Raw genomic sequence first — 14,916 nt, 5'->3', positions numbered from 1 at the left:
TCCCTACCCTTGCACTTCCTCCCTAACGTCCCTGCTCTTACCCTTCCACAATAGCATCCCTACTCTTGCCCATCAGCCCTACCTCCCTCCATTTCCCCTTCACAAGCCTCTTTACTCTTTCCCATCAGTGGCTCTACCCTGGCCCTTCCATCAGCCTTTCCAACCTTGCCCTTCCACTCTATCGCCCTTACCCTTGCCCTGTCCACACTACCGCCCTTATCCATGCCCTTCCACCCTAATGCCCTCTCGCTTCTCATCCCTCTTGCCTTCAGCCACTTCACCCTCCTTGCTCACTGCCATTACATACTTAAACTTTCTCAAAGCATTCAGTTTTTTTAGCATTAGTGATTCCAGATGATTTTATTCAGCTTGGAGAAGACTTTCTGAACTTGAGATGATTGATATAGCCCTGCTACTAGTTTCCTTTCTAAAGCTGAATAATATCATCCCACGGTAACCTGTTTAACACTGAACCCAACTACTAGCACTTTTTTCATTACATCTGCCCCTGCGTGCAACCACTAACCGCTTATTCCTGATTAACCCTACAGCTAACCCTACTGTTAATCTCTCCATGTTCAGCTATATCTCTAAAGGACCTTGATTAACCTTGTCCCTGACCTTACCACAAACCCCTTCATCTGATCCCTGGTGCCTACCATTGACGTCTTTTTTATTTCGCCTGTCAGAACTAGGCTATTACCACAACCCGAATACTATGTTACGGTTACATGAAATTCGGTGACCCTCAGCCATGAGGCAGGAATCAGCACAGCATCACTGGTTACTATAACAGTTCATTCGACCAGGTACGAATCAGTTTCCGCTCTTACTATTTAAGTCTATCATCCAATCTGAATGTTCTCGACCATCAACTGAGCTGAACGGTGTTAGAAATTCCTTGCCAGTGTAGGCCAAACACGCTATAACTCATTCTTCTCTCACCCTTCAGAGTGATTATAACTCTTTTTTACCTCACCCCTCAGAGTGATCATAATCCATTCTTATCTCATCCCTCAAAATTATCCTAATCCTTTCTTCTCTCATACCTCAAGGTCGTCATAGCCACTTATTTCACCGCTCAGTGGTCGTAATTCATTCTTCTCTCCCCGCCACAGCAATCATAGCCCCTTCTGCTCCCCCTCTTCAGAGTGATGATGGAGGAGGGCGTGTCGAGCAACGTGTCCAGCATCCGAGGTGACTACCACTGGGAACCGATGCAACCGTGGATGTTCACCAGCCATGACCAGTGCCAGGCTTATTACCTACCCGCCATATCTTCCCTCGACGACGGTGAGTATTAATTACATTTTCGTGGGTGAAGACTAGGACACAGACTAACAAGTGTCTGCCAGTGGGAGCCTCTACAACCATGAATGATCATTGGCATGGACCAGTGTTAAGTTTAATATCTCCTTGCTTTCTCTTAGCTTGATGACGGAAAGTACCAATTATGTTTTTCTAGAAGATAACCCCCCTCCCCCTCGATGAGTACGAATTATATTTATTCTAGATGATTATCTATCTTTTCCTTGCTCGATGACAGATACTACCAATTCAATGTTTCCGGAGGATTACCTCCCAGGTCTCTTCTCGTCCAGGTACAATGAGTACCAATTATATATTTCGAGAGGAAAGATTATGAGGTTCACTAGCAAAAACTGTCAAGCTAATTACCCATAGGAATTCCCTTCGTTCGACGGCGTTTGTCCATTTCAGCTTTTTATTTAGCCTTTCTTCCCTCTTACCTTCTTTAGGTAGGAGGTATAGTCAAAACGATGATGAGTCACTAGCCTCAATCAGTGACAATCTTAGTATCTCCTTGCTCTCTCTCTCTTCGTTGGACGACGCACGGTCGGATTTTAAATGCTACTGAAGGTATGCTATTGCGACTTCATTACCCATATATTTTGCATATTAAATCCAAAAATTATTTTATGCTACTTAATATCAACATACTTTGCATCACTAACATACAAGACGAAGCTGAGGTACAATGTGCAAAATAAACCGGGGTGGAAGGTGTGCTGTGAAGCATCCAAAGACTCCTATAAAACGCCCTTTGTACTCTGCCTAATCATATTTTTCTTGGAAAAGACTGAATCATAAAAAAAATGAACTCTGGCTTTATAGCCGTCGGGTAGTAGGTGCGCAGTAATTCAAGCTTTAATTTCATCTTTCTTCGCTCACTTTTTTTTTTCCTTTGGGTTTTCTTTTTCTCTGTGAACTGTAATTGCCACTTTTCTTTTAGGGAGAGTCGGGTGCCAGTTATTGCATTTCACAAACCAAACTGTAGAATTTGAGACATGAATTTAATGTAACAATTATGTAACTCCATATTATAATTATGTAACGACAAACGATTGCATTATGTTACACTTATTACAATTATGTAACTACAAACGATATGTAACAATTATGTAACGACAATCGATTGCATTATGTTACACTTTGCCAATTAACAGTTGCATTAACAAGATGTAACTTTTATGTAACTTTAACTACAATTATAAGGCCAAGACACTTTTGTAACAGTTGCATTAACAAAATGTAACTACAATTATAAGGCCAACACAATTATGCATTAACACAATATTTTGTAACAATTCATAAAATGTTACAATTATGTATTACCACAATGTTAGTACAATATTATAAGTCATACAACTATAGCACAATTCTGTATTACCGGTATCATCATACAAGTTAGGTGAAATATTAGACATTACTAAAGTGATAACTCTATGTAATGTATAACCTAGCAGTATTACCATTGCACAATTATATGCGTACGTCTGTTGTACATGCACGTCTTACAAAGTGTTATACAACAACCATTGCATTTATTCAAATATGTATACAACTTGTTTAAAATGTAATATTACTGAATAATCACTATTTACTATGAATATTATATGTATACAATATTCATACAATTATGTTACTTTTACAATATTATGTATTTCAATTAATTAGCTTATAAGTTCATTATAATGTGTATATAATATGTATTAATATGTTAGGACTATTAACTGTCGATGGTACGCCATTTTCGCGCGGCCGAGCAGTGTGTTAGGACTCCATATTATAATTACAAATCATAATAGATAGATAGATAAATAGATAGATAGAGAGACAGATAGAAGCAGGGAGTCAGATGATGAGAAGGTATTGTGTCTGCAAGAATCGAGCAATGCTAAACATGCTTACACACTCTTAACTCAAGGAGTGCTTGATAGGCACACGACAGCGCCTAGTGACCATACACACACATACACACATACTCACACACAGGCTTCTAGAACTTTCCATCACAGGGAACACACGTGATACATCTTCTGTTTCACCAGAATTTAGGAAAGAGAGCTCAGAAGGAGGTTAGCCACAGAACAGGCAGGTCGAGAAGGAGACAAGCCATACAAGAGGCAGGTCGAGGGAGAAGGGCTTGGCAGATAGAGAGAGAGACAGAGAGAGAGAGACAGAGAGATAGCTAGCGGGACTGGACTCTATACTCCGCTCTGTGTGAGAGACTTGTTAATATTTCCAAGACAAATAAAAATAGTCTCATACTATTCTTTACCTCTCCTGTCACTACATGACAAATGGGAAAGAGAAGATTATCTACTACAAGCTACTCCAAGATATAAAAACCGCTCGTCCACAAGTCTAATATATATATAACTCAACCACAAAGGAACCACAAAGTCTTTTATAACATTTAGTCTTTTATGACATTAACACCGACTCTCACAGGTCTTATCCTATGTAAAAGTAGAGTCATATCAACGATAAAAGTTGATAATTGGTCTAATGATCATCGCGCAGTCGGCATGTATGAACCAGCTTCCTTCCCCTTCTTCTCCTCTTCTTCTGTTCCTCCTCCTCCTCTGGGACACCAAACTTTCCACTACATAACTGATGGAACTTGTGCCAACTTCTGCACTCTGGGGCAGCACTCAAGAACAGGCTTATGATTAAGTCACTGACCTAACCGTGCTAGTTTATTCAGAGAGAGAGAGAGAGAGAGAGAGAGAGAGAGAGAGAGAGAGAGAGGATATATATAATAAATGATAATGTTTTCAGTGTAATGTTTTCCAGTATCGCACATAATATTTCGCCGAATGTCGACTGATGTTTTCATTTTTACCCCCCAGAAAATATATAATATTAATTTGTTTTAAATTTATACTGTTCATTTAACGATGCGTAAATTTATATATTCAAAGAAATAAATCGGTTAATATCCTTCAACCCTGTCATAGTTGTGTCTCCTATCGCATTTTGCTCCAGTTAACGCAAAAGGACTTTATTTCTCTTAGAATGAGTCATTATAGGCAGTAAGGGTTAATACTGCAACTATTAGCCTTCTTTTGATCGGGAGAACTCGAGTACTTTATTATAGTTAACACCAGATCATTCTGCATTTGGACATTTGGACTGAGAGTGAGTCACAGGAGTCTAAGTCGGTGAATATCTTGCATACGTTTATTTAGAAGGTTGTATTCTAAATGACCTGTGTAAATTTCGTAACCCTGGCGTTAGCTGAAATATTCAGGGTGGTCAATGTATAACGCTTCTCTCCTACTCCGCCAGGCAATACTCATGTGTTGTAAGACTGGCTCAAAGTGATCAATGTCTAACATGCATCATTTTTCCTTTCTTTCTCCCACTGCCTAAACTACGACCACGCGAGCAGACTGAGCCGTCTTCTCTACACATACGATACCGCCATGTGAGCTTGTGGAACGCTATTTCCGGGCCATCCTTTATATTACAAAATGCGCGACCATATGAGAATTAGCTTTGTATATATAACGGTGTCACTGGAATACAATCAACACATATAATACGCTGTACTGCAATGTCATTATTTCATTGTTTTGCTGGAATTCTTGTTTTTCTGTTATACTATTGATCATAAATGACAAAGCACAGAACTTACATCTGGTGGTCAAGGTTGGTGCTTCCCTTCAACATTTCACGAAATAGTCACAGGTATTTACTCCGATGCTTTTTTTCATGTTGTATTTTATATTCCTTTAGTGCTGTTTTCGTTAATGATAATATTACTGATAAAGTCGCTGCCTGACAGTATTGTGATCCCCACTATAACAGAGGGAAATAAAGCTTGGACGCCGTTGCAAGGACACAAGTCAAGAGTGAGAGCAGTGGAAATGAGTCTCTGAGAGGAGCGTGTAGATTTATGTTTTAAGAAGGAAAGACAAATGAAAAACAAAGGAGTGTTGTGGTGTTCATGTGGGTGAATTTGAAAATGCTAAGAGAAATCCTGTGAGACTGTTTGGTCATTCGAAGAGAATGGAGAATGAGAGACTGACTAGAAGAGTGTATGTGAGTTAGGTGGAGGGGGAGAGTTGGAGACCAAGGATGAAGATGGAAGGATGGAGTGGAGAGATGTAGGAAAGAGGGGTGTGTGAGTTGAAAGGAGAGCATCCAAATGGTATAGGACAGGGGTACGTGGTTATTCTTTGTTTGTAACCATCCCATACTGGATTAAGGCATCTGGCAGTAGACAGATTTCTGAAATTTTTTTTAAAAAACTTCCTTACAGTAAAATGTATATTTATTTTCTTTATCCTTTTGTTGTTCACTTAGTACGATGTTTCTTTCAGGTAACTATAGTTCATTCACTTTACCTTGGCCAAGATTTTCGTCCTTTTGCAACCTATCACCTATTACCTGCCCAGAATTGGAGACAAAAAACAAACTAACCAGCCAAAAAAAAAAAAAAAAAAAATGAAGGACAAAATGAATCCGTGTATCCATAACACAGCATCGCATCGTTACTTACATCATAATTACTCTACGGTTAATACCATATTACAGCTCAGCATTCAGGATGGAGGGAAGAAATTTTATGAGAAAAGTCTGTTCACTTTCACTAGGAATAAAATTGCCATCTATCAACTTGAATGCTGAGCAAATACAAGATATTGTCACTAGAATTTGGTACTAATCACTATAATGTGGAACTTATGCAAAATTGTAGCAGCGTTTTATTCTGACATTGAGCTAAGGGAAATGGGTTTCAAAAGGACGGAAATCTGTCAAATTAAAGTGAATGAACTATAGTTAGTGTGAGTAGAGTGCAGTTTTGAATTGGAGTAAAATAAGAAATGTTTATGCAAATCTAAAATGTTAGGAGGTAATGATAGTGGAAAAAGGCAACTCAAGATGCAGTGTACATGGAAATGAAGACGCACTTGAAATCGTGCAAAATTTTACAGAGGAGGAACAACGAAAGTGAAACACTGAAGTAGCTTGAGCATTAAGCATGCCTTGTGCCATGAACAACTAATTTATGAATGCAACTTAAAAATAGAACATAAAAATGCATTAATCAGGGATGTTACGTTGTTATTACGAGTGAGCGAGCGATGAGTACTCTCCGTTCTAATTTGGATATGAACAGCTAAGCCTGACCCAGTCTGGCCTGGCCTGGCCTGGCCTGGCCCGGCCCAACCCGACCGACATGCTAAGCAGAAGCTAATAACTTTATTCCTATGTAGTGTTGACATTCTTTTTGTATGTGATACATTCGTTAATTAAGTTTTGATATCAACTAAAAATTCACACATTAGGGCATAGGAACTCCTTAGAATCTCGAGTTTTCCATAGGAGTATTCGGCTCTAATCGGTGAACGCCTCAGTTACGAAATCAAATAAAAGAAGAGTTTCCGTCATATCACTGTGTTTTTGGTATCAACTCTAGCAATTAAATATCAGAAATTCTGCCTGTAATTTTAAATCAGAGGAAATTGTGATAACATGGAGCTCGTTTGCTCATCACGAGCTCCCAAAGGTCACAGTACTGGTGGTTTTAGCGTATAATGTCCAGAGTGAGAGCAGTAGTATGGATATCCTAAGGATATACAAGAAGGAGCACTCAAAGAGTGCAACACTTGCACTCACAAATTGGTGGTTGAACTTTAAAACCCTTAAAGGCATACGTTGTTGGACCTGTCTTGTATGACATACGTTGAGTGTAACCAACTCCTTTTTCGAAAAATCAAAACACATGGTTGTAATAAATTTTTATTGGGTTTCTGGCCATGAAAAGAAAGAACAACTCTTCTACTTTCCTGTGATATACTTACTTTAGTATTTATTGAAAAATAAAAATGTTTTATGGGTGACTAAAGGAACCTCACCAAAATTGACTTTTTTTTTGACGTTACTGAATAAAAAATTAATTACTCGGCCCGTATGAGGATTTAAGATCTGAGATTATATATGCTGCTTCTCAGGTCCCGTGGCCGTATCCTGTAAGTGGCTCACACTTCTGGCTCATGAGGGTCACTGTGGGAAGACACCCTGAAAAGAGCTAAAAAAAAAAAAAAAAAAAAAGGGAAATTTTCACTATACAAATTTTTTATGACGTTATGGTTCCCTGTATATACACCCTAATGACTTTGTAAATTTCGTTTGACACTAAACTATGATTTTAAGACCCAAATGATGAGGACTGATACTTTATATGACGATAATATGACGATAATATAAGACACAATGTTTTTTTTTTCTTTTACTGAATTACATCCCCTCACAATCGGTACACAGGGTTTAGCTGTGGCTGAGACACACTGAGAGGTCACACTTGATGCACTGGTGTTCACAAGAGTCTCTAGTTCTATGTCTGACAGCAGTGTCTTTCCTTGACCTTTTCCTTTGTCCTTTGCCTTTGATATATTCTTTATATTCACTTTAGTCTTCACTTTAGTCTTTTGTTCCACTTTTATCTTAGTCTTTATATAATATTACTTATAATCAGCAAAAAAAAAAAAAAAAAATAGGAAAAACCCAATAAAATAATATAGTACATAAAGTATAATATAAAGTGTAATATATGTAGTATATACTGTATATAGTATTTCTATAATATATAATGTTAATAATATATATAATATATAATAACATAAGATACATAACAATAAAACAGTCATACACATATATTTCCAAAAAAATAGTGTCACACTCCTATAGTAGTTATACTTGTAGAGCATACGTTAAGTCCTAAAATCGTGAGTCCTGCACAGCATACGATAGGTCTGATGGACTAAAAACGCAAATAAATCCCACAATGGGAAAACAAGAGGGAGCACACTTACTTCACACAATAGGCCTAGGCAAACACTTCACATACCTGGACGGCCTGGCCAGCATCTTCAAAGGAAGACAAGGTACCACATGTTTTACAAAAACAAAATCCCAATACGGTGAAGGTATGCCTTTAAGGGAATTAAGCTGTGGGCTGCAGCAAGGGGTCGTGCAAACATCCGCCGTGATGCACCGAAATGGTAGTTTTGGTCACTGTTACAGATTTCCATGAAATATATATGAGTGACTAGGAAACTGCAGTGCACAGGTATCCAAGTTTTTTTTTTTTTTAATCAGTGTAGTTTGGGAGAAATAATTGTCAGAAATTGAATTCCAGGCAGGAACATGAAAACTATGTTTTGTGTGTGTGTGTGTGTGTGTGTGTGAGAGAGAGAGAGAGAGAGAGAGAGAGAGAGAGAGAGAGAGTAATGCGTATTGGGGCATTGGGGAAGCAAAGACAGGCTGTCGCCAGGCTCCCTGCTCGCCAGGTGGGTTGACAGCTTGCTTAGCGTAGTACTGTTTCATCCGTTATTTACCACCCAACTTCTGTCCCATTACCTCCTGTTGACCTTACATTAGATTTTATGTTATTCTAAACAAGTTTGACCCATGACTACCTTTCCTGGGGTGATAATACTGTGGAAAATGCATTATGAAGTGCATACTTTTGGGCTACTGTTGCTGGTGCTACTTGGCAACTGGGCTCAAGATACAGGGTGGGAATGAGAGCTACCAGTTATCTTAATATCCCCATAGACGTTGTTTTGCACTGATCCTTCTAGAACCTTTGTGGTGCTTTGTTGAAAATCTTGCTTATAAGAGGTATGTCACAGCTCGCCAGTACACCCCCATATGAAGTAAGTCACAGTCCTTGGGTTAAACTCTGCTCCATGACCTTGACTTTCAACGAAGTGCATTTATAATCAAATTACTTCATTCATGCGTGACCCTTAACCCATCCACCAAGTTCGGCTGAAATCGGATCAAGCTGAGTTGACCTTGCTGGGTGACATCCACACTAGACCTTTCCTTGTGGCCATGATATTTGTTCTCTAAAGGGAATCCCTTAATACTGGCATTACCCTGTGCCTTTCGTTAAAGTTTAGCTTAATTGGATAAAGTTGTTTAAGTTCACTTTGCCATGTAACCTTGACCTTTGTCATAATGCTGTAATAAAACAATAGGTCTAACCCTTAGCTGACCTTCAGTACTTCCACCAAGTATGGTGCACATCAGATTAAAACTGTCAAGTCATTTTGTTCACAGACAGGTACCTAAGTCAAAATCAGACCTTGTTCTGTTAAGAGACGATTGACTAATTATTCTTAAAATGAAGTTCCTTTGCTCTTGCCAGAGTCTCAGACACTGAACTAATGTTGGTTTCAGTAAAAGAAAAGCCTTTTAATATCACGCAGATATGAACCAACAACTCACTTCCTTGGCTAACCCTGAACTCTTCCACACAGTTTATTTAAAATTTGATTAAAATTTTCCACACACACACACACACACACACACACACACACACACACACACACACACACACACATTTGAGGTACCAGAGAGGCAAGATGTACGACACGTCGCTCAGCACTTGGCCAACCTTGGCCACAACTGGCCGTATCGAAATAGTATCTTTGTATGAGTCAGGCTCTGTACTAGGTTAAACTAAATGGTGTTCTAATATAAAAGAGTAAGTTTAAGCAAAAGCGTTGTTCAAATAACAGAATATAGCAAATTAGTGAAGGAATGCGTGAGCAAGCTCATCAGCTATTTAGTCTGCTACATGTACCAAGGAATGCATACTTGTAAGTAGAATTTGCATTCCTCTTAGTACCACAACATGACCACCATCTTTAGTAAAGCAAATTTGGAAGGAGTTAAGAAAAGCGATAAAAGTAGAAAGCAGGATGATGATTTCTACCAGGAACTGGTTGAAATGGAGATGTACACTAAGCTGGTAGAATGGGTACACAGATTAAAGAAGGCATTTCAGAGTGAAATGGATGAAATTAAGAAGCAATTGCACATGCAGAAGGAGGAAAATTAAAAATTAATAAAGGAAGTAAGCAAGAAAGACACAATAATAGATGAGCTGTCAGTTGTGGTGGGTTCACTTATAAATAAGATTAGTGAAATGGGACGCCCAGTTGTCAACCATGAGAGTATTATGGAAGAGTTCATAAATGATACAGAGACTATTAGGCAAGCAAGCACTCAGAGATCAGAGCAGTGATACTGAGAAGATAACCCAGGTGAATGAGGCAATGCAAAGCAACAAAAATGATGTGGAAACTACGTATACTGAAATGGAGAAAGTAAAGAAAGACTTAAAAACAAGAGTCAAAGAAAAGATCGTTATAAAGGAAGTGAAAAAAATAATCCAAAACAATCCATAATTGGTCAAAGATTCAGCAGATATCAACAAATCTACAGTAATCGCTGTTATAGAGGAGGAAGAAATAAAAAAAAAACAAGATTTCAAGAGACAAAAAGGAGATGCCAAATATAATGAGCATATTGATGGAAGTATCAGAGGAAATTTGTAATAATGACATAGAGAAACATGAAAGGCTAGGGAAAAAATATGAGAGAAATAAGTCAAGGCCTATGAAAGTAACCTTCCAGAGTGTAAACAGTGAAGAAGATAAAAAAAAAATGCAAATAAACTTATGGAAAAAGAGGAAATAAAAAATGTATGGATTAAATAATGCCTAACTCAAGAGGAACTAGGATTACTAAAAGAGAAGAGGGAGGAGGCAAAAACAAAGAATGAGGGAAGATCAGAAGAAGAATAGATTTTTTACAAAGTTATTGGATTGGAGGTACAAAAGTGGTGGACTTTTTCGGGTACCTCCTGCAGAAGGCTGATTGGCCCTTTGGTGCCAGCCTATCAGAAAACCCAGTCAGGTAAGTAGGTCCTACTACCTGGATTATTTCAAACCTCAGGTGAGCAATTTTTCTATGAAATTTCAATGTTTCTCACCAAAAGCGGAGGTTTTAGCAAAAAAAAAAAAAAAAGAAAAGAAATTGAAAATACCTCGGGATTGGGGGGTGTCGGAGATGCGAAATAGCTCGGGACGTGACGGGTTAAATTACAACTTCAGGATTGCATATGATATAGTTAACAATAATGAGAGTTAAAAAAAGAGCCTAAACTACAAAAAGGGCAACTATCATGACCTAAAATGGTGCTTCTTATAAACCGATTGGGAAAAAGAGCTTTGAGGACAAGCTTTAAATATTACATATAGAAAAGTCTGTGAACTTTATGAAATAGGAGTCCAAAATTACATCCCACAGCACAAAGAAATAGAAATGAAAATGAAATTGTTTAATACAGAATGTAAAAGATAAAAAGAAAAAAAGATATTTGTTGTGGAATAGATGCAAAAGACACAATTTAGTAGTGAGAAGGCATATAATAGCTACAAAAAGGCAAGAAACGATTTTACAAGAATAAGGAGGGAAGCCCAAAGACAGTTTGAGGAAGACATTACAAATAAGAGTAGTGATCACCCGAAGCTATTTTGCAGCTACATCCAAAGCAAAACCAAAGTGAAAGATAAAATACGATTCATTACATATGAGGAGATCATCAAAACACAAGAGAAAGATATTTGTGAAGCACTAAATAAAAATTTCCAATCAGTTTTTACGGAAGAAAATAATTTTCAGAGGGATGATATGGAACATGCATGCCCACACATATTACCAGATATACAAGTGTAAGACAAAGAAATACAGGAGTTAAGTAAATTAAACAATGGAAATGCAAATGGTCCTGAAGCAATTTCAAGTTGGGTGATACATGAATGTGGAAAGGAGTTACGTAGACCATTATCTTTGGCCCCCAGGCGCCGGTCCACGTCATATGACGTGTTGGTAGAGGCCTACAGTCCACGTCATATGATGTTTTAATTTTTCACGGGCATGTTTGAACTTAGTAGCGTGCCATATAATCTTGTTCTTTCTCTATCTCTGCTTTGAGGGATATCTCTACCTTCAAGCGCAAACTGGCAATGGTCTCGCTCTGGTGTGAGAGATATCGGCTCACCGAGGCCAGTGCGGTGAAGAGTGGTATCGTCTAGAGACATCTGGCAACTCTAGACGTGGAGGCTGGAGTGAGGTAGGGCGAGTGTGCGGTGTGTGGTAGGCTGTGTGATGCGGTGCGGCGTCTTGCAGTTACCCGAGGACCAGCATGGGACGAGGATCATTGTGTGGTTGGAGGAGAAACCTGGCCGAGTGTCTGGACTTGCAGTATGAATCTACTGGGAACTTTAGCATCATATAACACCTAGGTAGTGTACACGCACAGTGAACCTTCAGACACACTTTTTAAGCAGCACATGTTAGTTAGGTAATGTGTGTAAAAATAAAGGTTTCTCAGTTTGCCTTTAATAGATACATTTTCTGTACATCTTGTCTGTGTCCCATTCTCTATTGCTAAAAGCCATAACTAATCTATTTGTGTCAGTTAATTTTTCCTGTGACTGGGAAGGTAATAAATTCGGACAAGGTTAGATGGATACAGTGAAGAAGTGGGGACGAAAATTAAGGGAAGATTCAGACAAACCAATCACGATGGAAAGTAAATCAGACTCAGAATTGTGTGAGTGGATTGAAACTCTTGACAAGGGCCCAAACTTTACATAGTGAAGGACATATTGGGGCTGAAGATAGTCAGGACACTTCTGAGGAACTGGATAGTGGGGACTTCAACACTTTACATTTGCATTCTGGTCGTTCTTGTTCTACAGTTCCTGAAAGTTCAGTTAGGTCCAAAATGGCCACTAGTCTTGCTAATGAGGGTACTCCTAGTGAAGAGACTGTGGATGTTGAACAGGCTACAACAGCACCCGTGGTCACTCAGGATAACCAAGGTCAAATAATCTCAGCTAGCTATGCAACCACTCACACACCCACTTACACCTCAGGCATGTTCAGTATACCTTTAACCCAGGATCTTAATGCTAATCCATGGGGCATGAATACTAACAGTACTGGCATGCAAACCCAGGATCCTTGTGCTAATCCATGGGGCATGAATACTAACGGTACTGGCATGCAAACCCAGGTTCTTAACCCATACCATCCCAGGCATTATTGCAATTTTATACCCACTCAATCCCGGACCAAAAACGGAAAAAAAATTTATTGCATAAAACAATCCAAAAGGACATATAAATCAAGGAAAAGCCCCCAAAAGTACCCTTTATAGGAGAAATAAGTGCAGGATGGCTGTCCATCATGTTTCTAGCCCAGTTTCCCAAGCTGTGAGCTATGTTTTCCCACCCAGCTGGGCGGGATGAGAGAGAACGGGGGAGGAGAATGGGGGAATCCCCATTCTCAATATCCTTCTCCACTGGCTCATAATCCTTCCCAGAAGAGTCATCTAGGTCTTCCTCTTCTATGGAATCACTAAATGAAGGAACAGAGGGTCCATGTGACAGTTTCAACCTCCTTCTCCAGCCCAGTGAGGCGGAAAAATTACATGACTTCTGTGACATTCTAATGCTGTGATGGACAGTGGCACATTGATGTTACCCAGCCATGCAGTAAAGGCTGCATGGCTGGGTAACATCACCCAGTCCTGCAGAGCCTGTGCACTAAGCAAGGACACCACCCGCACTGCCGGCCCTTTGGGACGCATCACTGCCCACAAACCTTGGCAGTTGCTTTCCGTGGATGTTGTGGGGTCCCTACCACCCAAGCCAGGCTACTGATACATCATCACCTCTGTAGATACATAATCAAAATTTATTATCACTTGTCTGGCCAAAGAACACCACGCCATCGCTGTAGCCGATGCCCTGGTCCATCATGTTTTTCCCTACTTCGGAATTCCCCAGGCCCTGCATTCTGACAATGCCCCAGAATTCACCAGCAGTATGTGGTGAGAACTACCAAATTTGTTCGGGTATCGCATCGCCCACTCCTCCCGCTACTGGCCACAGGTCAACACCGTCTGCTAAAGGAGCCACTGAACCCTTGTGAATCAAGTACGCACCAGGATTGAGGAAACTAAAAAGGAGGGCTGGCCAGCACACGTTATAATTGTTCAGTGGGGAATGAACTGCCCCCAGGAGGATGGCATATCGCCCCACGAGTGTGTGTTTGGGGAAGCGCCACTCCTCCAGCCCCTACGCCAACACCTACAGCTGCCTTCCACGCCCCCCACGTCTGACCCTCTCCACCACCTCAAGAGGCGACTCCACCACCTGCAAAATGGCCTCGACCTCCAACCAGATGCTGCCCCCAACCCCTACAAGCTGGGCGATTCTGTGATGATTGCAGAGCTCTCAATTCCACACAAACTCTCCCCCCATTTTATGGGACCGTACACCGTCACCCACGTCCCTAACCTTTATCAAGTAATAGTGGATTACAATAACACTCCCCGCATCTACTGAAATCGCCACATACGCCCATTCCGTGCCACCACCTCCCCTACCCTTGCCCCGCATTCCCCCTGCCCCTCCCCACCTCCAGTCACCACCCCTGACCCTCCTGACTCCTACAATTGCTACATCTCGTCCTCGTCCTCCCTCCCTTCTTCCCCTTCTCCCTCACCCCCAACTGCTCCACCCATCACATCACATATCACCTCACCTACAGCCTCAACAGCACTGCAAATTCCCCACCCACCCCTCACCCCCCCGCCACCATCCCCCTCACCTCCCACACCCAATGCCGCATCACCTGCCACCCAGCCACCACCTCCTGGAACCAAGATGCCATCACACACCCATATGCTGCCCTCCCCTGCTCCCGCCTCCACCTCATCCCCCCTCACCAACC

General features: G+C 40.4%; 1 protein-coding gene across 1 annotated transcript in view; it reads left to right on the top strand.

Moving 5' to 3' along the window:
• Positions 1 to 1,193: 1,193 nt before the first annotated feature.
• The window catches only part of LOC145398034 (PDF receptor-like), a 516,837-nt gene continuing 503,114 nt past the window's right edge, over positions 1,194 to 14,916 (top strand). The window contains exon 1 of the mRNA XM_080270999.1: positions 1,194 to 1,293. Within this exon, the coding sequence (XP_080127125.1) occupies positions 1,218 to 1,293 (76 nt within the window). The 5' untranslated portion in view covers positions 1,194 to 1,217. The remainder of the gene's footprint in view (positions 1,294 to 14,916) is intronic.

Source organism: Coenobita brevimanus, chromosome 5, assembly GCF_032717465.1.
Source record: "Coenobita brevimanus isolate Jiangsu-jjx chromosome 5, ASM3271746v2, whole genome shotgun sequence".
Lineage (NCBI taxonomy): Eukaryota > Metazoa > Arthropoda > Malacostraca > Decapoda > Coenobitidae > Coenobita > Coenobita brevimanus.
Note: the sequence above shows the minus strand (reverse complement) of the source record. Positions and strands in the feature narration are given on the sequence as shown.